This window comes from Zalophus californianus, chromosome 1 (genome assembly GCF_009762305.2).
Source record: "Zalophus californianus isolate mZalCal1 chromosome 1, mZalCal1.pri.v2, whole genome shotgun sequence".
NCBI classification, from domain to species: Eukaryota; Metazoa; Chordata; class Mammalia; order Carnivora; family Otariidae; genus Zalophus; species Zalophus californianus.
The window spans coordinates 158,979,619-159,006,742 of NC_045595.1; the positions used below are offsets into that span (position 1 = coordinate 158,979,619).

The 27,124-nt window shown below is 43.3% G+C and overlaps 1 protein-coding gene across 13 annotated transcripts in view; it reads right to left on the reverse strand.

Annotated features, from left to right (window-relative positions):
• The window catches only part of PHLDB2 (pleckstrin homology like domain family B member 2), a 214,653-nt gene that overhangs the window by 91,885 nt on the left and 95,644 nt on the right, over window positions 1-27,124 (reverse strand). For 10 of the 13 annotated variants that reach the window (XM_027583902.2, XM_027583896.2, XM_027583894.2 and 7 more), the window contains exon 2: window positions 23,744-23,855. In XM_027583902.2, coding sequence (XP_027439703.1) covers window positions 23,744-23,807 — 64 coding nt within the window. In that variant the 5' untranslated portion in view covers window positions 23,808-23,855. Of the gene's footprint in view, window positions 1-12,154; window positions 12,231-23,743; window positions 23,861-27,124 lie in introns of those variants that run through there. The other 3 variants (XM_027583895.2, XM_027583900.2, XM_027583899.2) reach the window with 3 other exon arrangements.

Below are 27,124 nucleotides of genomic sequence, written 5' to 3' on the forward strand. Positions count from 1 at the left end.
CAGACTACAGGGAAGAGACAAGCAGGACATTTGCAAAGAAGCCACATCTGAGAAACATGTAACATTACTCCCCCCATACACACATACTTGTAGGGGAAAGAAAGTTAAGCATGATTTGGACATAAGGACATTCCAGAGAATATTTGAAGGAATATTCATGTTTGATACTCCAGTTTTTCAGTTCAAACTCACTGGGTCTCTTAAAGATATGTAAAAGGCTGTACATGCAAAAATTTATCATCAAATACAAATATGGAACTGACTCATTTTCCTGAAGCTTAGTTCACCCGCACTAGCTGAGTGCATCCGTATACCTGTCTCAACTTGATATCTCTTAATCCCACCAACCAATTCAACTCAAAACGTGAAGAATCAGCTGGTGCCCTTGCTGACCCCGGGAGTGACAATCATGGCATGATGCCTTTCTCCTTCCCTACTTCCAGAGTATTCTTTTCATTGCAGGTGGGATGACACAAGTGGAGGCTTAGAAATGGGGAAAGCACAAGAGAACGGAGAATGGTAACCAGTATGTACTTTGAAGGAGGATGAAAGGGTGAGCAAGGAGGGGGAAGGGTGGAAAACACAGTTGGAAGAGTTTGGGTTTAATGAGGAAATGAGGGAAGGAGTGTTGGGATGGGAACACTGCAGATAGAATGCATCAGAGACTGCAGCTGAATTTGAGATGAGGAAGAGCTAGGATGGTGCAGGTAAAAGGAAGGTATTGCCAAAGTGGCAAAGGAGAGGGAGGGCAGTAGTGGGGAGAGATCTGCGTTAACTTGTGTAAGAGGGGAGGCAGGCAAGGAAGACTCCGTTTCCAGCCTGGCTTCTGGGTCTACACTGCTGTGTTTATTTTGGGTTTCCTACACATCTTATGTAAACAAAAATAAGTCTCAGGGAAATTATAAAATGACTGCATTGTTATTATGGAAGCAAAAGTGTCCCAAGGGCTTGAGCAACTCCGTTATATTACACGCGTATCCACAGAATGGGCGTAGAGAAGGGGAGAAGTCATCTGGTGCCCATCTGAGAGAAAAGACAACACCGGGAAGTCTAAACAGGAAAGAAGTTAATGTGTGCTGAAACGTTTGGGCTTACTTTCCAATCCATAAATTTAATCCCCCCAGAGCTCTTGTTATTTTATCACCTGAAATGTACATCAGCTCACTGTCAATTAGAAAACGCCAGAAATCATGAAGAGATCTCTGGAAGATTGCACAGAAACTCACAGCGCTTTTTCCCTAGAGAAGAAAATTACTCAAGAAAGTAATCTCGAGGATCATGTTGATGAGTTTCTTGGTAGCTCCTTTCCTCTTTGACCCACAGTTCTGGCATCTGTTTTAAAACAGAGTTCTCCAGCACCCTGTACACTCAGTAACAGCACAACAAAGCTGATCCCATTCAAACTGTGTCACCAACAGGGAATTTACGGCACTGCAATGGCCTGAGCTGTAGGGATCTTGGTTTCAAGATGCTGAAAACACACCCGGAGGGGAAACTTTTAAGAAACAAATTAACACAAAGTGTGCGTTATGTTGTGTTGCACTGTGCTGCATTGCATTGCATTGTGTTAAGGGAGAAGGACTTACAGTCTGGCCCATATAAATGCAGTTATCCAGAAACCCCAAAAAAGTTTGGAGGAGTCCTAAACTATATGATGCATTACTTGTCATTTGACCTTGCCATGCGCCGACACTTCTTAGGGTCACCCAGAACAGTGGGGATTAATCAGAGGAGGACTGGCACAGCAGAGCAGGTGATGGGAGAGGGGAGACTGTTTCATACAGCTGGGAAGAGATGAGGATGTAGAGTACAGAAGCCAACTCAGAAAAAAATAATACCCTCCAAGATCAGGAGGGTATCAGTTAAAATTTCCACTTCATAAAAAAGTTTGAGTCTCCACTGTGCCCTACAGGGGCCCTTGGAGCTGAGGGGCCGGCTCTGGGTGCTTTTGCTGTCGCAGACGGTGGCTGACGCTGGTGTTCAGAGCTCTCCCAGAACACTGGTGGTCCAGGGGCTGGTCTCTTTCAGCGCTGATGTCTACAATATGGCGCGGTTATAAATAAAGCACGCACTGATGACATGTAATTGAATTCAGACACCAGCTTAGAGCAGTCCCTCAAAAGCAGTGCCATTCTTTACAGGAATTCTGGGGAGGAGGTGTATTCCTGTGGCAGCAGATGGGGACTGAGGGGGAGCTTTTAGAGGACGAAAAGGGAAAACCGGGAAATCTATTTCAGCCTCAAACCCCAAGCTTAAGAATGGAGAACAATGGATACAATTCCATTGTACAATACAATACTAATCCCAACAAGAAAACATGACGAGGGGGGCAGGGGGGAGGGCTAACGAGAAGCTTCGGGAATAACCACTTCCTTCTCTAGCCATATTCTCATTTCAGGACTCCAAAAGCAGCCGTTTCCCCCATCGTCTGTTATCCAAACCTCATCCTCATTGAAACCTTCAGTCCTCTCAGCTCTCCCTTTCACAAACATCCCCTCCTTTTGCACAAATATTTCCTTTCATCACTAAATCCTCTTCAGCCTCCTCCATCTCTGCAAACAAGCCTCACCTCTCCACTCAGCCCTATACCCACTGGCAAACACCTCCTCCCGGCAACTATTCCCAGATCCTGTCTCCTCCACAGATCACCTCCCACACGCAGTTTCTGCAAGCATCCCTAAATCATCGCCTCAACACTCCTCTCCTCGTCTCCCACTCACTCATCCCACTTCCTAAACTCTGTTCCTTTAAACTCTTGCTTCTCACTCGAGATTTTATATCCCCGTGCAGAGAAGAAAACCACTTCTGTTGGCAGACCTGTACTGTTCTTGTTCTTTTTGCAAACAAACAGAGCAGCCAATGCATTCCCACTCCTCTTCCCTTGCGCCATGCTCTTTGTCATTTAAAGATCTGCCTATTTCGGGGAGCCTGGGTGGCTTAGTTGGTTAAGCGTCGGCCTTCGGCTCGGGTCATTTGGGATGGAGACCCGTGTTGGGCTCTCTGCTAGGTGGGGAGTCTGCTTCTCCCTCTGCCCCTTATCCCGCTCTTGTGCTCTCTCTCTCAGATAAATAGATAAAATCTTAAAAAAAAAAAAAGATCTGCCTATTTGAACAAAATCATTAGTATCCATTAGACGCATGTACATAGGTTGATAATCTCCAAGGAGGATATTTTCATCTCTCCATAAGGTCCCAAAAAAAGCAATTGCACAGGAATAAATGCATCTGAAAGGCAGAGTAAGGAGGCTGTTTTGTCCTTGCAGATGGAACCTATTCACAGGTGGCTGTAAATCTTACTGTGGGCAGGCACGCACACACATTCTCACAGACAGACGCATGCTGCCCACATGCCCACGGCCGTCTGAAATGCACGAAGGCTTTCCATGACTGCCAGAGGAGGCTCTCCAGAACCCAGGCAACTCAGGGCATCCTTGCAACTGGCCGGCTGTCGGGGTGACCCACGGCCGGGCTGGGGAGAGAGGTGAGGACCAATGACTGACGTGACTTCTCAGGACACTGACCACACAGTGTCTCTCTTGGTTTGCTTTGGTTTTGCTACATTGTATTCTGGAGTCACCTAAGTGACGAGGTCAGGGAAACCATTAAAGAAAGAACAGAAGCATCAGAAACAGAGCACAGATGGGAGTGGTGAGCGACGGGGGATAAGGAGGACATTTAACGCAGATGGAAGAAGTGAGGCAAAAAGTTACAGAGTTCCAGCTCCCTCCTATCACAATAAAGGAGTCAGACCCCACATTATCGATCCCCTCTGTCATCTCTCTCTGTACCGAAGTCTAAGCTCTGTCCAAAAGGTAACTCCACGTGGTATTCAAAGGTTCCTAAAAGTAATCACAACCAACAGCAATAGCCATACTTCAAATGAGGGTCGTTACCTCCTGTATCACAGGCTACTTTTAAATAAGTCTAGAGTGTTATATAGGAATAAAAATCTTAGAGGACTTCAACGAAGAGGGTAAAACCTCAAGTACAGGGATTTAAAAAAAATTTGTGCTAGTCCCTTGAATAAGACTCGTTTGTATGAATTTGAAATATTCTTTAGACTCTCCAAGGAATTTGGCGGCATGTTTCCTGTGATAGCTCTCTCCAGCCAGTGAGGAAGGTAGGCTGGAGGGAGGCCACAAAGCAGAAACAACCTCAAAACACATAAGGGCTATTCAAATTCCCTTCCCACCAACAAAATTCCTGACTCATACCTAAATCCTTGAGATGTGACTTTTGTCAATTAGACTCACATTGGTGTTTATGCCATTATTAAAGTAGCTTTAGCAATATTTTAAAAAAGAGACAATATTAATCCAATAAGCACTTACATACATATATTATAAATTAAGTTCAACCCAGTGACATGGTAGGAAAGGTCTCAAATTAAAAACATGCTGTCTCTGATTATAGAAAATATGAGACCGAGGGAATATAATAAACACCACAGAGATGCTATCACTTAAATCTAGAATATAGGAAGGGCTACCAAAAAAACCCCCAAAAACCAAAAAACAAACAAAAAAACCCAACAGTATCTTCAACCAGCATATGGCAAGGAAAACAAAAAAAAAAAGAACAAGAAAGAGAGGGAGCTGTTTTGGATTAAAAGAGACTTGGGAGACATACCAATTAAACATAATGCATTGGCCTTCTTTGGATCTTGTTTTGAACAGTCCAATTATTTAAAAAATTTTATGAGACAATCGGAGAATCTGAACATTGACTGGAAAATAGATGATACTGTAAATGCTATTTTTTAGGTGTACTAATGATATAGTTATTTTTTAAAAAACCCTACTCTTAGAGTGAGATTTTAAATTATTTATGAATGAAACAGTACAGTGTTTAAAATTTGCTTTATAACAATCCATGTTTTGGGGGGAAGAAGTAAGGTCTACAGATGAAACAAGATTAGGATCGCACATGGAAGGTACATGAGATTTCACTATTATTCTGTTAACTTTTGTGTATGCTTAAAATTCTTCCATAATAAAATATTTAAAAGGTAAGATGTATGCATTTTGAAAATCAATACAAATAAATTACATGAATATATACTGACTTAAAAATTATACTGGTTCACTTTATAAAGCATGATGGAGTCGTATCAGTGGCTCCTAGCTCAATTTTTTAAGCATGAAATATTAAACCTCTATCATATTGAATTAAGCTCCTAAAAGCTAATTTTTTTTAAGTACATGGGGGAAATTTGAAAAAAAAAATGCATTGTCCAGATTCCAAGTATCAGGCGGTTATATTCAAAATACTTGCAAGATAATGCTAGTGCGGTAACTAAATTTCACCACTATGTGTGCCCAAAGAAAAACCATCTCTTCAGAAAGTTAAAATGTAGAAGTATTCACAGAAATTGACAAACTTGTTATATCTTGAAGAATGTGAGCCTCAAAAAAACTTTAACACACACACACAGACACACACAAACGCGCGTGTGCCTTATATATTTATGCTAAGAGAGACTGACATGCTTTGTAGATAAATTAGGTTACTTCTTCTTAGAAAGTGAGAAAGTTATAGGAAATTATAGACTCACATTTTCAGGGTTCTTTATAGAATCCTAAAACAGTTTCAGCTCAAGATGAAGATTCCTGAAATTTCCCCCCTCCCGCCGAAATCCAATGTTTCCAGATGTTTGTTATTTCTGATCATTGGTATAATTCATCCCTGGGTTGAGGTGATTCTGACTATAGACCTGGAAGACTCCTCCTCTGTTACGTGACCACCACAGTGAAGATAAAGCCAGAGAAGTGGGGGAGTCAGGAGGTAGCTAAGCTGGGGGTCATGACTGTGCGTGCGTGCACCTAACTTCAGATCCCGTTCCCGAAGCAGAGTGGTCCTCCAGGAAAAAGCATCCCTCAACTCAAGGCCAATTTCAAGCAAGAAAAATACTGACCCTAGGATCACATGGGGTTAAAGATGCTCTCTTTGGGTCCTGAAACCACCACTAGGGACTTGAATTGGAAGCTGAGAGTCTATGGGACCAAACTCCGATCTTTCCACCACCCTGTCCACATTCCAGTCTACTGATCAAAATACACTCTCTTAAGAGTCATCTTTTAATCTTCCAAAGTAACCTCCCCTAAACATCAAAACACTACGTTCCCTGTTCTCTTACCCAAAATTTACGAACTGGAAATAGAGCATAAGTAGGCTCAGGAGAGATGAAACAAACACAAGGTAACCACATCTTCCATAGTCGTGTTTTCCCCTTCAACTCAAAAACTGGACAGATGGATTTCAAAAATGCCATAAAGTAAACAAAACAAAACAGTTATGACACCATCTCCTCATTACTTAATGGCTGATTATGCAGAGTGGGTATTGGAAAACACTGCTGCCTACCTGTAGGCGATTTATTGCTTGGAAGGGAAAGATAAAGGACTTGAATCACCAGCAGAGATCCATAATCAACTAACTAAATTCAATTCAATAAATGCTGTTGTTTATAACTCTGGCGAAAAGACCAAATAAAGGAAATGGTTTCATTGGGAGGTTATTTTTATTGTAATGGCCAAACTAGTACAGAGAACACCAGACAGGCTGCCAGGAGTCTGAGTCCGGAGACCGGTTCTAGTCCTGGTTCTGCCAAAATCACCAACAGAAGTAGGAGCTGGAGTAAGTCACTTCGCCTGTCTTCACCTTGTCTTAGCAGAGGCTTCCCATATTTAAAATGCTAAGGGTGAACTGGATGTTCTTTCCGCTCGAACTTTCTGGACTCCCAGAGATACTGGTTCAATAACCCAGGAGGGCCAGTTATACAGTGCAGGAAATGGAAATGACCACAGAAGAGAAACATGTTTTAGTGATAAGGTGGCAGCTACCTAACTGGGAAAAGCCTGCACCGGCGCTGCTGCCCATGACATTCCAAAGGCATGGTAAATTGTTTCAGCATAGCATACTGTGAAAAGGGCCCGGTCAGAGTTATGCTAATGCCATATAATATGGGTATTTGATTCAGCATGATGTATAAGAAATATTTGCTCTGCATTCCCATGGCTTGCCATTTCCTTAATAAATCTTAAGCTGTTTTCAAAAACCTACTTCTGCGATGATGTAAGCAGTGTGGCAGCCAGACATCACTTCCCAGTCTCCTCTGAGTATCTCTTGGCTATGAAGCACTATTCACACTGGGTCTGAACTGGTTAAAAGAACGCAGGAGCGGGCTTTCCTTTGCTTTTAGCTGTCCTTGTTTTAGCAGTAGAGTGGTCAAGAAATGCATCTAGGAAAAATCTTGCTATTCCATATGCTAATTCCACAAGCATACCACCATCTAGAGGTGTCACATACAATGTGCAAACCAAGTATTCTAAAACGATCAACACTAATTTCTGCTGAACTCCAGATTTAGCAGCAAGTCTTAGAAAAGGCTGACCCTGCTTGAGGTAACGATATTAAATATTAGCATGCACAAACTTTTCCTTCCCCTTAATTTGTAAAGGAAGAAAAAGCAGTTCGTCTAATAAATCAGCTTCCACACACTAAACAAATACCTCTTGTAAAAAAACCTCTCAAAAACTTTTCCATGTAACTTAGCTTGCTACTCTAGATCTTACTCATCTGTTTCTTTGTATATAGTAAGCTTCTCCAATCCCTGGCTTTCCCACCTCATCTCAATAAAATGATTTTTAAACCTGGGTTTCTTTTCTATTATTGACCACTAGCCGCTATAGATAACAAACTTGCTTTTAAAGCAGATACAGCACAAAGCTTCTTTTCCACATGGAAGAAACATCCCTAAATATCATGAAAACAACTGTGTGTAAATTAACCCCTAGAAGATTCAAATCCTGTGTGACGGAGACAAGTTCTTGTTTAACTGTTTATCGTGGAGGGATCTGACAACCTGAGCTACCATATTTGCTCTCATTGACTTTCAAAAGGCAAGGGTCACATTACTCAAATGTCAATAAATATTTCCAGCCGACAGTTATTTAAAAAACAAAACAAAGCCAACTCATCTCTTCGCCTCCCATCTTCTGAAAAAAAAAAAAAGTAAAAAGGAGGATTATGTATGGGAAGGCTGCTACCATTCTTTAGTGTAGCACCTGCTGGGAGCAGATCCCTCAAAAAAGTCATCCCTTTCAAATCATTTCTAAAGGTGCACCCATTGGCTAGTTCTCAAAATGATAAGAACTTACCTCAGCACAGTTCAGAGTGCCGACCTCTCCCAAGAAAGGCATACAAAAAAAGTCTTCTCCAATGCCCAAACCTCCAAGACTTGAGGACTGTAACTACTGTGGCAGGACCACTTAGCACACAGAACTAGAATCCGTAATCACAGGCCTAATGGCTAAACGTAGAAATGTAAATGGGAGCGTACATATGTTTGTCATGGATCAGGCCATACGGACATGACTCTTCTGATAATTCAAACTCACTGCAATAACCCCCTTCTATAAACACAGCCATTCACAAATGCCCTGCTTTTTAAACTCTCTTAGGAAATTAACAATAGCTTTATACTACTATAATGTTCTTCCCCATTAGGGAAACAGATGGAATGGTAGAGACTGGGGTATAAGAAAGTACAATGGGGCAGGAGTTAGAAGATTTGACTTGCAGGTCCTGCACTATCCGGGCAAGTGAGTGCATCATGGGCAAAGGAGTCAGAGAAGAGGATTTCCTTTTATTCCCAGGAATGTTTTGTCTTACTTGCCCAAAGGATAGCCAAGCTCCTAACCCAAGTCCTATGCAATCACAGTTATCGTAGATAGCCGTTCATCAGCTTGTGAATTTCCCCCACAATTGCCCCCATGTGTGCTCATTTCCTTATATGCCAGGTGTCTTTTTAAACCCCATACTCAGGAGGCCTCTCTCATTTCCCTTCTGTCCAAGACAACTCTATCCATTCATGTACTCTACTCTTAACCCATAAGGCAGGGAGGGACAGAAAATCTCAAATGTTCTGTTTTGTACCTGGATTCAAAAGCACATCTGCTATGTTTGTGGAACCATCTGTTGCCCACTTTGCCGTAGGAAGGATGATGTAGGCATCAGACGTGAAGTGTCACAGGTCACACAATGGAATGAGCTCCTTCTTCGGGCCGGCACACCCAGGCATATGCCCCACTGTCACCATGCCTAATGATACTCTTCCCCAGTCACAGGGCTTATTTATTTTTTCATGGAGAATGATACCTCTAAACTCTCACAAAGGGTTAGGTCCAGTTTTTTCTTTTCTTTCTTTCTTTCTTTCTTTCTTTTTTTAATTACAGTGGCTTGAATATCAATTTCTAAAATCTCCAATTCTGGGTTATACCTAGAACTACATCTGCCACAAACTCACTTGAGACCTTATGAGTCACTAATCTCTGGGGCATCTCTGTTTTCACATCTATAAAATAAGAAGGTTGAACTTGGTGATCTCTGAGGCTCCCTTGTGCTCTAACTCTCCCAAATTCTGAGATTTTTAAGTGAACTCAGAGTTGTCAAGGAACTCAAGTTCCTTCACATCTTTGGTATATTAAGACTCGTAATGCCAAGGGCAAAAGAATCTGGTGCTGAAAGAAAGTCTTCTGTGACATGGTCTCTTTGTCTTTAACTAGAACACAACTGGTTTCTTGAGGATACAAATTAGACTAAGATCCTTAATCTTATTAACATATGCCCACGAGGTAATACTCTAGTATGTTAGAGTATTATTCTAGAGCAATTTTCTAGATTTAGGGGCTGAAGAATTCTTTGTGTGTGTTCTGTGTATTGTAGCATATTACACAGCAGCTGAGGCCTCGACCCACTAGACGCGGCCCAGGTGGCAGGTGGGGTTGTTCCCTACCTCCAGCTGGAACTGCCAAAAATGTCTCCATACATTGGCCAATAACCCCCGGGGGGGCGGGGCGGCAAAATCTCCCCCCATCCTCAACTGAGAACCACTGCTTTATGGGTATCAGGGCTTGAAAATACTGCACATCACTTAAAAGTTGTTTTTGTTTCACATGGGTGATATTTACACTGTTAATAAGTAAAGTACACCAAGACCTAATAGATTTATAAAGCACACATATTCTACTTGAAAGAAGTACAAAGCACTGCCATTACAAATCATTCATAACAGGCCTCCCTGCTAAGGGTTGAGAATTAGCACCACAAAGTCATAACCTCATCTGCTCTTTTCACAGGATCTTCTCCAGTATATGCTCCAGAATCAACTCTTGCTTACAAAATAAGGCTTTTAAGAGAAGAAGGAAAACCAGTGGTTGCTTTAAACACTTTGGCTTTTTCTCCCCTCTCTTGTGCAAAAGCCTGGAAATAAGATGTTTCTGAAAAGGTTGCTAATGAGTTCTGGCTTTGGTCTAGATTCTTTAAGATAGGGGTTAGCAAACTCTTAGCTCAATTTCCCAAGTATCTTTCCTCCACCATTTCAAACAGGGATCCAAGAGACACCCCCTATGGTCAGTCGTCCGCCCGAAGGACAGCAGCTACCAGCCGCGTGAGACAGACTGAAGCCCCTGCAAACTGCAATGATCACTCCTCTTAACCAAACATCTCATTTTCCCATTGGTGAGAAAGGCTGAGATTTGCAAACCTCTGGGTCTCCGGAGGTGAAGTCTACACTAGTCAACGAAGAGCAGAAATTCAACTCTCCCTGGCTTTTAAAGGACATGCCCGTTATAAACGTTTTCAGGACTTTACAGAGTTTCTTAAGTACATATAATGTTTGCATTTCCACATTAAAAACGTAAGGTGAAAAAGAAACACTTTTAAAGAACTAAGTGCAGGATATGAAAAGGGCATCGTGAATAGACACAACTGTTACTTTTCAAAAAACTCAGCTCTTTATTCAAACAAATATTTGCACAATTGAGGGCAATGGTACCAGGGATATAGCCATTCTGTTAAAATAGTGGGCAACTCTAGAGGTTTATTTATCCCAAATCCAACTACTCTGTTGCTATCCTACCAGGAAGCAGGAATTCAAGTGTTCTCAGGGCAAAAGTTTAACCCTCTGAAACTGAACTTCATTTAGATCTCTCCCAGCTGAACTCAGATAATGTCAGAATCTCAGGGACATAACACAAACGCCTAAATTAAGCCACACTAGGAAACTTAAAGTTACACTTCCATACTTGCAAATAAGTATCTGCAACTTACACATTTCTAGAATGAAGGGAAATATGGCTGACAAATACTTATACTGAAAGGAATCCACATTTGTATGCCTCGTTTCCTAGTTCCTAGTTTGCAGTGACTAGTCGTGCATTCTAGAATCTTGAAAGCTACTTCAGAGCTGCACAAGGAAGACTTCTAGGGATCAGGGCAGGGCCAACCGAGTGTATTTCCAGCCCCGGGCAAGTCTACCAACTTAAAAGGCTGCGGGCACGGTTCCCTCTTTTACGTAAGAAAAGTAGATGCGCAGGCTCTGGAAGCCGGGTCGATTTCAGAAGCTCTTTCAAACAGGACACCTCACGGGACAGCCTGTCAGCCTTTTAATTTCCTGGCGGTGGCGGGAGTTAGCCAGGTCCTCCGCGCTTCAGTTAAGTGATGACTGCTAGTGCTGTTATTGAATGTACCAGCAAACATTGCAGCGGCGCCTCCGCCCTGCCGGACGCGGGTTGAAACAGGGGTTCAGAACATTCCCCAACGCCTGCAGCCTCTATCTCTAGGGGTATAGAGACCGCCATACCACAAACTCTGGGGGGGATCCAAAGACAAATCGGAATCTGAGATTCTGCGCGGCTCAAATTTGCGAGCCCCACTCTTGAAACAGTAGAATCAGAAGCGCAGCTAGCCAGATATTTGGGGGTAGAAGGGGGTCGTCTCTGAATCCCGCGCCCCCCACCATCCAGCAGCAGACCTTCACTTTCCTCCGCCCATCGCGACAAAGCAGCTCTCCACCGCAGATCCCAATCCCTCTCTCCTTGGTCATCCCAGAGTTGTGGGCAAAAGTTGCCTCCGGTCCCCCCAGATCCCGCCTGTTCCCTACAATTGCTTTGTGAGTCTCTCCTACCCCGACACTCCCTCCCCAGGATCCTCGCCAGCAGGGTCCAGCCAACCCCTGGGGTTCAGTCCCCCCCCCCCCCCCCCCCCCCCCGCGAAAGCTGCTCGGCCAGGGTTCCGCTAACCCCAGCCCGGGCTTTTGTCCCTAGAGCCTGCAAGAGAAGCCAAGCAACTCCGCGTCCCCGGCACCCACTCACCGTCTCATCTTTCCTCGAGCCGCGGCTCTCCACCGGCCCCGCCGCCCTCTCGCCTGGCCCTGGCCCCCGCCCTCCCGCCCTCCCTCCGGCCCCCGACCCCCCGGCCGCCGGCCCCCTGCCCTGCCCGGCCGCAGCTCCAGCCGCAGCCGTCCGGCCACTCCGGACTCGCCGAGCGCAGTCAGCGCGCCCCTCCTGGGCCCGGGCGGCCTCTGCCTCCTCTCCGCCCCCAGCCCTCCGCCGCGCAACCGGCGGCGACCAACTCCGCGCGGGGGAGGCAGCGCCCCAGGGGAGCGGCCCCGACGCCCCGAGCTGGCGCGGTGGCCCCCCTCCCGGCCGGCCCCCTCCCCCGCCTCACCTGGCTCGTCGGCACTGCCGGGTCCCCGCGGCCAGAGCGGGAAGGCGAGCTCGGAGCTCCGCGGCCCGCGGTGCGGTCCCCCTCTGGCCGCGGTGGTGGGCTCCGCGCGCCTGGGTCCAGTGCCCCTGCCCCTGAGCTACCACCGCGGCGGGCACCCAGGGACTAGGGGCAGTAAGTCGGTGAGCCAACCAGTTCACCGGACGTTTGCAGGGGCTTTTACTGCCGCTGGAGGAGCCCGGCTGCTCGCCCCATCACCGGGCGCCGGTTCTCAAAGCCGCCTTTACAGCAGGGCACTAGAGACGTTTGTGGCAGGCTTCTTTCTTTCTTTTCCTTCCTTCCTTCCTTCCTTCCTTCCTTCCTTCCTTCCTTCCTTCCTTCCTTCCTTCCTTCCTTCCTTCCTTCCCTTCCTTCCTTCCCTTCCTCCCTCCCTCCCTCCCTCCCTCCCTCCCTCCCTCCCTCCCTCCCTCCCTCCCTCCCTCCCTCCCTCCCTTCCTTCCTTCCTTCCTTCCTTCCTTCCTTCCTTCCTTCCTTCCTTCCTTCCTTCTTTCCTTCTCTTTCTCTTTCTCTCTTTCTTCTTTTCTTTTCTTTCTTTTTTTTATGAACTGGAAGAAGGGCGGGAGGGTACACGTCCTCCGGTGATGATTTCCTCACCCGTTGTGAAGTTTCTACTGGGAAACTCCAGGTGACCACACCTCACCTGCTCCCGACAGTTCGCCCGCGGGCAGGTACCTGATGCGTCAGAAAAGCAGCTTTGTAAAATCACTGGGGAATGGCCTCAGCGAAGGGCTGAGGATTCGGAACTAACTCATTCTGACTTCCTTTCGGTCATTTCTTTTGAAAGTTTCTCTATTTTCCAACATTATTTTTCTGAGTTGCTGCAACCAATGAAAACAATGCTGGTGTGAATGTCCTCCAAAGGATGCTTCCGAGGAAGGCAACCAAGCGGACCCAGAGCCGTCCGCAGTGCCTCTGGGCACGCGGGAATGTGGACCTCTGCCGAGTTCTGAGCCCATCTCTGGGGTTACAAAGATGAAGGCCCTCAGCCTTCAAGGAACCCGCAGCAGCAAGGAAGAGCTCACGGTGAACTGCGAACTCTTTAACATATGCTCAGTATGGCTTTGAGGAAGTTGTTTTAGCCCCCAGTGACATTTTCTTCATCTATGAGTGTAGTAATGTTGATACTGATGATAGAAGTCGGTTAATAAGCTTTTGGATAATGTAAGCAAGGGACCTGTCACCATAAATGGCCCTAGTAGTCATTCAACAAATGGCTTATTTCATGCACTTTTCATTTGTGCAGGTAAAAGCCTGGTTTCTAATTTCAGGGAGAGGCTCATCTATGAACCGCTTGGTGTTTTATATGACTTTTTTTTTTCTTTCCTTTCTTGGCTCTTTGCCCCACAGAAACATGCAGGGGCCAATCCAAAGGTTAAGTGCTCCAGCAGATCTCTCTTTTCCCACATCATCAATTTTCTCCCTTTATGGGATCATCTCCATCAACATAAAATCATGTTATTTGTCCCATCTTGAAAACAAAAAACTCCCTCTTGAATCCACTTCCCCCGCCAGCCACTTGTCCTTGTTTTCTTGCTCAGCTACAGCGAAATGCCTTTAAAGAAGTGTTAGGTTCTGTCTGTCCTCCCATTTACTCCAATCAGGCTTTTGCTTCGACCATGTCACTGGTACTCTTCTTATTGAGATCAAACTCCTGAGTCAAAAGGTTTCTCAGTCTTTACCTCACTTGAACTATCATCAGTAAGAATAGCTGATCATTTTCTCCTCCTGGAAATGAGTTTGACTTCTGTAACATCTTACTTTCATGGTTTTGTTCCTAACTTCTGCTCCTTGTCGGTCTCCTTTGCTGGTCCCTTCTGGGGATTTGGTTCTGGTGCTGAAAAAAAAGTCTTCTGTGACATGGTCTCTTTGTGGGTCTCATGAGCGGGGAGTCTGATGCGGGGCTCCATCCCAGGACCCCGGGACCATGATCTGAGCCAAAGGCAGATGCTTAATGACTGAGCCACCTAGGTGCCCTCAATGTGACTCTTTAAGCTGGGTCTCATGCCCAGCCTCTGAGCATGGAGTGAGTGCCCAGGGTTCAGACTTTGGTTCTCTTGTCTATCCACACTCACTCGCTTGGTGATCTCATCCTGTTTCATGGCACTAACTACCACCTATCTGGTAATGACTCCCAAATCTTACCCCCAGCCGGGCCATCTCCCCTGAACTGGAGGCTTCAGGCAACTGCCCACTTGGATGCCTACAGGGCTTCTCCCACTTACCATTCCAACCTTGAAATCCTGAAAATCCTCCCTCTATCTCCCAACAACCCTGTCCCAGATGAAGTCTAACTCATATCAGGCCTAAAACCTTGCTGTCATCCTTGACTTTTCTATTTCTCTTGCATTTCAAATCTAATCCATCAGGAGATCCTTTCAGCTCTACTTTCACAATAAGTCCAAAATTCAACTACTTACCACCTCCACTGTTATCACCAGCCCGGTCTAATCTACCATCATGTCTTCACTTGGATTATCCTTGCCCTGCTTCTACTTTTGGCCCACTGTGGCTCTTCTCAACACAGCAGGCAAAGCAATCCCTTTAAATATTAAGGCAGCTCATATTACTCCTATCCTCAAAATCCTGCAGTGGTCCCCATCTCAGTTAGAACAAAAACCAAAGTCCATAGAATGACCCAAAAGGACAATACACCATCTGCCAGTCTTTGACCTCAGCTCCTACTTCCCTCACTTCACTCACTTAGCTCCTGCCACCAGGACCTCCTCAATATTCCTGGACTGGATTCCTAGACAGGTAGGCTTCCAGCTCAGGGCCTTTATGCTAGCTGGCCTCTCTGTCTGGAATTGTCCCCTCCCCCAAGGATCGTGCTCCCTCACTCCCTCACTTCCTTCCAGACCCTGCTCAAATGTCACCGTGTTCCTCAGTCCTACCCTGACTACTCTATTTAATTAAACATGCGTTCTTCATACCAGTAGGCTTTCTTTATTATTTTATTGACAGTTTTTACCTCCCAGAATATTATAAAATGTATAAAATGTACGTTTAGAATTATACTTATTGTCTAATTCTCCTCACTAGAAAGTGAATTCTGTGCAGGCAGGGATTTCTGTCTGCTCTTCCCCAGTGATACATCCCAGATGCCCCTAGAATGATGCCCAGCATGTAGTATGAACAATAGCTTTGACCCAGAGCACTATGGTTGCAAACATTTCCTTGCCCAGAACAATGCCACTCGACCAGACAGACATTTTAGAGACAGTTGTTCTCCACCAAGGGGTCTGAAGAGAACGTCTACCAACACACCACACCTTGAATGACCATAATTAAGTTAACAACATGCATATCTGAGAAAAAATAGCTGATGTTCATTCAGAGCAACGTTGCTGTATATACCAAGCACTCTTCCAAATATATTACAGTGTGTGTTAGTTTAATCCTATAACAGCCCTATCAGGTAAGTACTATTATTACTAACAACCCTCTGAGGTAAGCATTATTATTACTCCCATTTCATGACTGAAAAAAATGAGGCACAGAGGAGTTAATGGACACTCAGTTAGTAAGTTGGTAGAATCAGAATTTTAACACAGGCAGGATGGTTTTAGAGTCCATGCTCTTAAATACTCCCCTCTACCTCTTCTTTAAGTAAGAATGATATATCAGGGGAAGTTTCTGGATAAAGATTAATTCATAATCACAAGACAAAAAAGTGATCCTCATTGGCCTCCTTCACTGCCTTGTTTTATTTGTTGACATTTTGGTCTCTTTTACTTTAGCCAAGCTCCTTAAACGCTAGAGGGATCATTTTATTCATATTTGTGTGAACCATACTCCAAGACTCGATACCACTCGATCTCGATACTTGATACTTGGAAGGGGCTCAAAGAAGATTCGTTCAATGTGACTTTTTTTTTTAAGATTTTATTTACTTATTTGACAAAGAGAGACACAGAGAGAGAGAGAGAGAGAGAGAGAGAGCGCGAGCACAAGTAGGGGGAGTGGGAGAGGGAAAAGCAGTCTTCCCGCAGAGCGGGGAGTCTGATGCTGGGCTCCATCCCAGGACCCCGGGACCATGATCTGAGCCAAAGGCAGACGCTTAATGACTGAGCCACCTAGGTGCCCTCAATGTGACTCTTTAAGTAATTAAAGCCACCAGCGCTTCTCACTCCTGCTGCATTGGTGTGGTTTTCAGCAGCTTGCATAATGCCACAGGGGCCTGGAGCTGAAGAGGTCCCCATGAAGCTGCAAAGCTTAAACTAAATGTTAAATGCAGACCCCAGGCATCTTCAAATGTGGAGAAGGCACTCAAAATGTAATACCTGTTATTATGTAGTAATTATAACTACCAGAATTTCTTTTTAGTTATGATGATATATATATTTTTTTAAATAGAAAAAAAGAAAGGAGCTCTTTCCTTTTACTTTTTCCATTTCCTGGGTTCTTTACAACACAGTCCCCTCTTTAATCCCAGACCAGAGCCATACCTCACTCTCTCTGCCATTTCCTCTTGTCCACTAGGATATTGGGTTGTAAACTACCTGGCAGAACTTCTTTCCCTGTCCCCCTTCTCTAGATCTGTAGTGGTTGCAATACCTGATCTTCCTTTGCTGTATCCTCCCCTCAGGTAGGGGAAGGAGAAATGTTGCACAAAGTGATATTACAAGTTACTTATGGATCTTAAGTCCATTTGGACTTAATGTTGCTATGGTACCCTCTCATTAACAAAGACCAGTTGGACTTGATTAACTCACGTCTTGAATCTGCCCATCTCTGCCTCTCTCTGTAGTGATAGCCTAACACATGTTTGTAGCTATTAACTTGGGCCATCCTCAACCTCAGTCCAATTATTTGTACTGATGTTCTCTTTAATAATATGCTTATATAAAGAATCAAGAAGTTTTTATTTGCAGAGTGCAGTGGAAAGATCACTGATCTTGGGAGTCAGACAGACCTGAGTTTAAACCCTGACTCAGCCCCATTGGAATGTGTTATTTACTTTCATTGAGAAGTTTCTTTCCTGAAAAATGAGACTAAGAACACCCAACTCATATTTTAATGAATGAATGTGATCAGGGCACCATGCTTTCCACAGAAGACAGGTAGCACACAGGAAGCATTTGAAAGTGTAGTTGTTTTTTCTTTTATAAAAAATAAAAATGGTCTATATTTAAAGTATACAACATGATGATTTGATGGACATACAAATAGTGAAAGGATTACTACGGGCAAACTGACAAACATATCTTCTCACATAGTTACCTTATTTGTGGGGGTGGTAAGAACACCCAAAATCTACCCTTATCGATTGTTCAATATTCAGTACAATATTATTAACTACAGGCATCATGCTGTACCTTCAATCTCTAGACTTATTTATACTTTAACTCCATTCTCTTTGACCAACATCTCCCCATTTCCCCCCCCTCCCTGCCCCTGGTTATCACCTTTCTGCTCTCTGCTTCTATGTAATCAACTCTTTTTAGATTCCACATACAAGTGAGATAATGCAGTTTTTTCTTCTGTGTCTGGCGTATTTCACTTAGCACAAAGTCCTGACCAAAAGAGAAGTTTCCAACCACACTTGCCTTCTCTTGTGGAAAGAACTGTTGTCAATGATATCGATCATTTTGTTTGTACTATCCTATGTAAGTTGATTCCCCATCATAAATTCATTTTAGAATTTAGTACTAGGATAAATTTTCTCTCTTTTAAAAAGTCAATGTTCTTTCATTTCTTAGAAAAGGTGTTTCATCTATTTTCGCAGTGGATTTGCAGTCGTTGTTAAGGAGAACTATGTAAACCCGCGTTTCCCTTTGTATCCTGGTTGCCAGGAAGCTCAGTCATTAAATGATTGTACCATGGAAATAAAGATTTTGCTTCCTACTACTTTTTTTTTTTTACATCTTTGATGTATTTTTATTCCAATAACCTTACTGGATATTTGGATTTTACTCTGTGTTCTCAAATATGTATTTAAATATATGAAGTATACATAACACATTAGCCCTTCAAATTAACGCCATAAAATTAACCAAAGCTAAAGTGGAAATTTATCCCCATGTACAGCTTATGTTCAAACTATTAAGATTGCTTCCCTAATTTTGAGAATAATCTAAATACATGTGGAACATCTGGATTAATTTCTGCATCAGATGTTCTCTTTCAGCCCTGCCCCCAACCTTGTCTGTGAGTTTTTACTGGAATCAGGCAGGAAAACGAAGCTGGGTGTGTGTTTGTGTGTGTGTGTGTGTGGGGGGGGAGAACTTTAGATTAACCTATCTCAGCAGTGTTTATCAGTCCCAATTTTCTAATCACTCAAAGAGCCTGAATTGGTTGACTTTTCCTGCATGGCAGACTTGAGTTTTCTTTGTAGCTTATCTGCCCATCCCAGAAAACAGCAGTAACCGGTGAAGGCCACTCCTGCAAAGCTCAGGGAGCTCAGCCTGTCTGCCTTCTTCTCTCTGTCTCTCTTCTTCATGTTCCCTTTCATCTGACTCTCACCATCTCTCTAGTTATCTTATTCCTTGATTTCAAATTCCCTCATGATATGCTAGGCTATGATATGCTATCTAATATGATAGGACAGAATATAGCATAATTCTTCAGGGTCACATTGGACAGTGATAAGTGTTCAGATTGATGTGTTGGATCTCGAAAGACCTCACTGACAGTTGTCAGACTTCTGACAACTCAGAGCAGCGGCCAGGATTCAGCGCATGAGGAATGTTAAACACAAAGGCAAATTTACTAAGCATCAACTGTGTTTCACACGATGTGCCTAGATGAGTGGAAGATGGAGCTAAAATAAATCATTTATTATGTGGCTCTAGATAAGGAGTTTACTGCCAACCATAGAACTGTAACATGGTAACATACTATAATACATACTGTAAAAAAGTGATACAAATGGGTTCAGAGAAGGAGATATCTCTGCCCAATGAGTCTATCAGGGAAGACATCACATGTGACCTTCCTATGGAGAAAGGACCCTTCTAGACAGAAGAGAGAACGTTAACAAAGCAAGGGGACAGCGAAGCCAAGGTGGACTAGAGAAGCGATGCGTCACACAGGCTGCCTGAGCCCACGGTGCATGGATGGAAGCATGAGAGACAACATGGGGGAGTTGAGGCCAGATTTGGGGGGAGGGGAAGAATAGGGCTTTAAATTTTAGATTTCATGTCCAATACCATTTTAATTAGGTCATTTCCTTGCTCTAAACTTGCACTGGCTCCTCCTTGCTGGACAAATACAGGAAGAGCCAGCGGCTGTGTAGGAAGTAGACACTGATTATATGGGGCTAGGATGAAAGAGAAAGATGAGCTCCAGCCACAGAGTTTGAAGACTCCAATAAAGCAATAGGATTCTATTTCCTAATATGTTAAACAAAGCTATCAATCCAAGTCAAGGCTGCTCAGTTGAATATTCATTAAAGGCCCAGTCAAGACACGCATTCCCTCTGCCCACTCCTCACTGCCATTCTTTTTCTCATGTTATGATGATTCTATAGTTACAGATCGTATGAGTCTCACAGAAATACGCACAAAACAGGTACCTTTGGGCTGTTGGGCCAAGTGTTGGACTGGAAATTCAATGATTTAATATTCCAATGAACCGGTTGTGTCACCAGGGGTTTGGGGCTACTAGCTTGACCTTTTTTATAATGTTTCACATTATGCGGATAATTGCACCATTTCTCTCAGGGGAGTTGTTAAGAGAGCTAACAAAAACATTTGTGTATAGAACCCAGCACTGGCTAGAGATTTAGTGTCACTACTTAATAAGTTCTAAATGGTTGTTGGAAGCATTTAGTTCTGAGATACAGTTAGCGACGTCTAGGGCTAGTACAGTTCTTCTAGACTCATTTAAATTTCTGGCTTTTGTCAAAATCAAGTTTCTATGAGTTACAATTATGCCTAAAGAAGGTGAAATTCGTTTGCTGTTTCTCAAACAGGAACAAAAAGAAACTCTATTTAACAGGTCTTTCTCTGATTGTTCATTTCCAGGGGTTGATTCCTGAGATATTGGTCTTGTATTTATAAGATTGACAGAAGAATCTCCAGAACTTTAACATGGATAGATGAATGTATTGTACCTTTAATATTAAAGTTAGTTTTATAAAAGGCTTATCCACCCAACAGAGTACAAGAGAAAAGTTACATACATCAAAATGAATTTGCTAGTCAAGAAAGCAAATATGGATACTTTCAAAGACGACATTTCTCTCCCCTTACCCAGAGCCTGCTGGCAAAGCAGTAGCTCTCCCGCTGTTTCCTCTACAAAAAAGCCTAGATAAAGTCTGAGGATCCCCAACAGCAGGAGTGCTGGTGGGGAGAAATCACCTAAGTGCTCCCCATTCATCTCATCTGTTAACATTGACAGGCAATGTAATCAAGACAAGCCCTGATGTGGTTTATTGTTTTACTATTATACAAGCTAGTTTTGTCCCCTATCCCATCTGGCTCCTGAAGTTCATCAAAGTGACTATCCAGGTGGAAAATTCCTTACACAGTCAATTTTGAAGGAGCCATATGGATGGAGAGCAATATTCCCCCTAATAAATAACTCACTGATAATTAGTTCTCAAAAGAAAGTTTTTAGCTCTCATGGGCTATTAGCATTTCATGTTAAATTCTCTAGGACTTCGTAAATAGTTGAATGCTCTGATCCTATTGGAAATATCAACCCCTTGTTTTCCATTCCAGCTGTCACAGTCCTTAGTACAAGAAAGAGAAGGGGTGAGGGGGGTACAGAAAAGAAGGTGGTGATCACATACTGTACACCTTTACAGGGAGTCCCTTGGACCTAGCAGACCCAGCATGTCCAAATCATCATGTCCTTATGCCATGTACATCCCTCAACCCTCCTTCTTTGTTATAGTCCTTAATTAAATAAAAGTCACCCCTTATATTCAGTCATCCAATCCCCCCCCCCCCCAGTTTGGAGAGTGTCTTCAGTCTCTCATTTTCCCCAACCCCTCTTAGCAATCCATTGCTAAACCATATCATTTTTACCTCTTAAATGTCTGTCAGTAGTACTCTTTTCGCCATTCCCTTTGTCTTCATTGATCACCTGGTATTCTTAACTTCACTCCCAGAGAAGGAGCCCAGGAGCAAGTCCAGGGCATAGGGGAGATATCGTTTCATGGGACCTGGAGCTAGAGTGGGTGTGTGCTTGGCAAGGCTTGCCCAAGGCAACGGAAGATGGAAGAGTCTAAAGGGAAAGGTAAGATCCACAGCTTGGAAAGAGAGTCAGAAAGTATCAAATCCAAGACCCTGTGTATTTGGGTGGGAGAGGGGATGAGGTTATAGGGCTGTTGCTGAGTGATTACTCAGTATTTGAAGTTTGTACTTATGGCAGGAATGTGATGGCCCAGTGGGACAGAAGTAGGCAGACACTGGAATTGTAAGCTTCCAAATCAAGCCTCCGGTCTCAAAAGCACCAAATAAAATTCATAATTATTTTATTTGTCCTTTTCTTTTCTCAGGTCCCCACTAGAATCTAAGCTTTGAAGTCAGGGACCTCTCTACATGTGTCACCATTATATGCCCAGGGTTTCCCATAGTACTTCAGGCATGATAGACACCATAACATATTTAATGAGAATCACATGAATTGGTCTTGAATACTGAAAATCTAATCTCATCACTTCAATGCTTAAGAATTCTTTAGTGACTCCATCAAGACTTTAGGATAAAATAAATCCAGAATCCTCAGGTTCGCATCAAGCAAATAAGAAAAAATAAGCCATTTGGTTAGTTCAGGTTATTTTCCCAGTGGGTAGCTTACCATTTCCTCCCTCTTCCCCCTGCAAGGAGGTCCGGTTTTAATCACAACACACTACTTGTCATTTTTTGCATGTGTCCTATTCATTCACCTCTTTCTTAATAAGCAGCCGATAGTTCAGGAAACACACTTTCCAGAAAGCTTTTCCCAACTTTATCCCTGGCCTTGGTCAAGTAAGAAGGAAGTGATGGTTAATTTTGTGCCAGTTTAGCTAGGCTATGGTGCTTGGTTGTTTGGTCAAACACCAGTCTAGATGTCGCTATGAAGATTTTTTTTTAGATATGATTAACATTTAAATCAGTAGACTTTGAGTAAAGCAATTGCCCTCTATAACGTGATTAGGTCTCATCCAATCGTAGAGAACTTAAGAGCAAAGATTGAGGTTTCCCAAAGAAGAAGAAATTCTCCTTGAGACTACAACATAGAAACGCTGCCCAAACTTCCAGCCCGTGGTCAGCCCTGCAGACTTCAGACCTGCTAGGCTTCACAACCACAGGCAACAATTCTGTAAAATCAATCAATCCATCAATGTCTCTCTCTCCCCCACCCCATAAAAATATGTATATATGTGTTTGTGTGTGTGTGTGTGTGTGTGTGTGTGTGTGTGTATAAAGAGAGAGAGAGAGAGAGAGATTGTGTTTCTCTGGAGAACCTATACTGATACAGGAGCTTCCTATTTTAACTCCTATGTCTAGAACTTAGCAGAATGAGTAAATGAAAAATTAAATCTAGCATGAAGTCACTCTCCCTTAACAGAAGAGGCCTTTGCAGTGCAGAGATAATCAGCTCATGGTAGGGAAATACTAGTGAGGTTAACTGACACCTGGTCCCCAGCATATCCCTGAGTAGCCCCTCCCTTGCCACCCCCCCATGACTTGATCATCTGAGGCATAATAAAAAATAATGAGGCAGATAGACATTTTTGTGAGTCCATTCATTCTGTTCTGAATGTGGGGGAACACATTATAAAGATTTCAACCCACACTACCAGCCCTGTGGATTGGGAATGTCTGGGTGGGCCTCTGCCCTCCTGGAATGAGGCAGCAAAATCCGCTGCTCTTCTAGAGAGCCTAAAAAGCGGGATGCCTTTCTCTGTGCATCCCGACTCACTCCTTTTTATGTGGGCTTTAATTTTTGAATGACCTATGTATGAGTCACTGAAAAAGACCTCTCCACACCAGCTGCTTTGGCCCGCTTGTCATTCAACCTTGGGTCTAAACAAACCTCAACATGTCTTCAGTGAGGTAAGTAAGCACATGACTGAAGCTCTAGGCAAGGATTGCCAGACGACGGCTATTTTGCTCGTGCTTGCTGGACTTCTGCGTTTACGCTGGAAAATGCCAGATCATTCCCAGTAGGTACGACGGAGAGTAGGTACTGGTAAATATTTACCAACAATCTCCGCGAATGAAGGGCACACGGAGAGTTCTTACCGATATGCACGTTGTCAACTCCCTCCTGCTTGGCCTCCTCTCTCTGGGTATTATCTTCCTCCATCAGGATCTTCTGCTGAATCTCAGAGGAGAAACTGGGATCGATACAAGCCTGTACTTGGCGAGAAAAGAAAAGTACCATGACTGGGAAGCCAAGGCGACCTCTGAAACCTGAAGGTTAACAGAGCTAACATCTGGAGAACACTAATGGCAGTTGAATTTGAAAAACAGACATCCTGGATCATCTTTTAATCCCACTGCTGCCAATCCTTTAGAATGACAAACTTAAACCCCATCACTATCAACCGCCACCACCAACAGCACACTGTAGGGGGAGGGGTGCCTGGGTGGCTCAGTTGGTTAAGCCTCTGCCTTCAGCTCAGGTCATGATTTCAGGGTCCTGGGATCGAGCCCCTTGTGGGCTCCCTCCTCAGCAGGAAGCCTGCTTCTCCCTCTCCCTCTGCCCATCCCCTGCTCATGCACTTTCTCTCTCTCTAACGCTCTCTCTCTCAAATAAATAAAGTCCTTTAAAAAAAGCACACTTTTTGGTAGAATTGTTACAGATTTAAAAAAATAGATGCCAGCAAACAAGTATGGCCAATATTTAGACAGAACAATCAGTTTCTCAGCATAGTTGTTTCAGCTTGGGTTTTGTTGTTACTTATTTTCTATTTTTCATCCCATGCTTTGCCAGCCATCCTGTTAGGTACTTTGTCTTCATTATTTCTTTTAATTTTTACAAAATCTCATATTTTGGAAAAGGGAACCAATGTTTTTGTTCTTAAGAGCTCCCCAAGGAGCTCCTGACTTTAAGTCATGCCTTTCTTAGCTCTCAGATGAGTCCAGTTTTCTCTGCAGACTCAGGGGTGCCCTAGGAGGTGATGTGGTCCCACTGTCATGTAAAGGATCCAATTTATCATGCACCTACTATGCCAAATATTTCTCATCTAATTTTCACAGTGACTCTAAGATTCAGTATTATCATTCCCATTTCACAGATAAGAGACCTAAGGATCAGGAAAAATGAGAGAGTTATTAAAAGTCACATAACCAGTAACCCATGTTACCATGTAAGGTAACAGCCCTCACTCACCATTCAGATGATGGAAAATATCCGGTTTTGTTTAAATTATTCTTGGTATATTAGGGAGGATGGATTTTAATGGTGACAGAACTAGAGGCAGAAAGACCAGTTAGAGGTCTATTCAATATTTCTAGGGAGAGATGTTAAGAAACTAAAGTAGGGCATTCGTTTAAGATAACAAGGTTCAGACTGTGATATACATATAGATATAGAAATAGGCAAAGGCATGGAGACAGATACAGGTATCTTATCGGCACAAGCTAACTCAGGATGATTTATTGGGACTGGAAGGTGGGTATCTGGTGTGATTTTGGCAGCTGATACATGATGATGCCATATCTAAAGGAGCCAAGAGCACTACGCAGAGAGAATGTGTCTCTCCATTCCCCTCTATTCCGAGAGGTTATGAGTGAGAAGAAAAGAACAGAAGCTAATCTCAACTCTTACACACAGAAACAGTGCTCCTACCTACTTGCCTCTCAAGATGCTTCTCTCAAGTTTTGAGATCTTGATGCTTCCTCTCAGCTTTCCTAACCGATTTAACTACACGTATATTTAAAGTAGTCCTTGGCATGGGGTGAGGGCTCAAGAAATTCTATCTTCTTTTTCCACTCCTTTCACTGTCCTCTCTTTTGTCCCCACTTGGAACTCATCAAGCACTAACTATTCACATACAGACATCTAGTACAGAACGGGGTAACTGTAAAAGCAGACAGAACATACTCACCTAGCTCAATCTCCTCTGTGCTCGGCAATCATAGCAAAATGCTGAGGACCCTTGAAACCAAGACCCTGAGAGCCTCCTGAGGAAACTATGGTATCTCTTCACATATATCCCAGCACCGCTTTCTTTGTAATGTGAAGAAAGACACGTCCTTATAATAAAATATCCCAACGCTTATGTGGGCTGCCGTTGTGCCAGACATCATGCTGAAGTTTTTAGAGACATCATTTAGTCCTCACCTAATATACTGCGGTGGGTTTGCCTATCTGACAGATGACAGAATAGAAGGTAGAAGAGAAGGAAGAACTTTTCCAAGGTCACAAAGTCAGTCAGTGGAGAGAGCCAGCAACCTTCAAAAGCTCTGTGGGACTCTGAGGTCAGGTCTCTCCATCTCTCCATTGTCCCCCACCTCCCACAACCTTTCTGTTGTCACCAAGCTCCCTCTCATGGAGATTGCTCTGCTAAGAGCAGTGGAGGAGCATGATTCTAACATGTAAATACTTTTGCAAGCAATCATCCAATGTCAATGCAAAAATGCAGATTAAATATTCGAAAACAATATCCAACACCACATTACGAAAGTATACCATGACCAAGTGAGATTTATTTCGTGAATGCAAGGATGATTCGGTATTAGGAAATCTAGTAATATAAACACCAAATCAGTAGATGTAAGAGGAATAATTATGTGATTATCCCCACAAGAAGAGAAACAAAAACAAAAACAAAACAAAGCTTTTGACAAAAACTTCCTGATAAAAACACTCAAGAAAATAATTGAAGCATATTTCCTAAACAGAGCCCCTTGGTCCTAAAACCAGCATTGTACATAATTAGGAAATACTAGAGACATTTCCACTAAGATTAGGAAAGAGTCAAGAATGCTTACTATGTCTACTAATCTTACTATCTCTGCTACTACTATTGAACATTGTCCTAGAGGAATTAGCCAGTACAATTTAAAAGGGCAAAACAATAGGAGGCATAGGAATTGGAAAAGAAGTGAAACTATTTTTAGATGATATGATAGTTTACTCTGAGAACCTGAGAAAATCAACAATAAACTAACACAAACAATAAAATAAATGTTAATTTATTAGTACCAATTTTAGTTTTGCTAGTTCTAGAATAACTTCAAGCTTCAGAAGAGCTGCAAAAATACAAAGAGTATTTTTTCTGGAACCATTTGGAAATAAGTTTTGAACATGGTGCCCATCATTACTGAATGGCTTGGTGATGTAACCCATCAAACAAGGACATTCTCCAGAAACTCATGATATCAGGATCAAAATCAAGAAATTATCATTGACACTGGCGTTGAATTCACAAACTCCTTTCAAGTTTAATCAATTGTCTCAACAGTGTTCTTTATCGGAGCTAATCTAGGACCATGTGTTGCATTTAGTGGTTTTATCTCTTTAGGTTTTTTTTTTTTTTTTTCAGTCTGGGAAAGTGTAGCACAGGTGGCCTTTCATAGACTCATTTACCCTCACTCCCATCCCCTCTGTGCTGGGGGTGTTGGAAAAGGCCAGGACTGACCACAACCAAAACCCATCCCACCGGACATATAAAG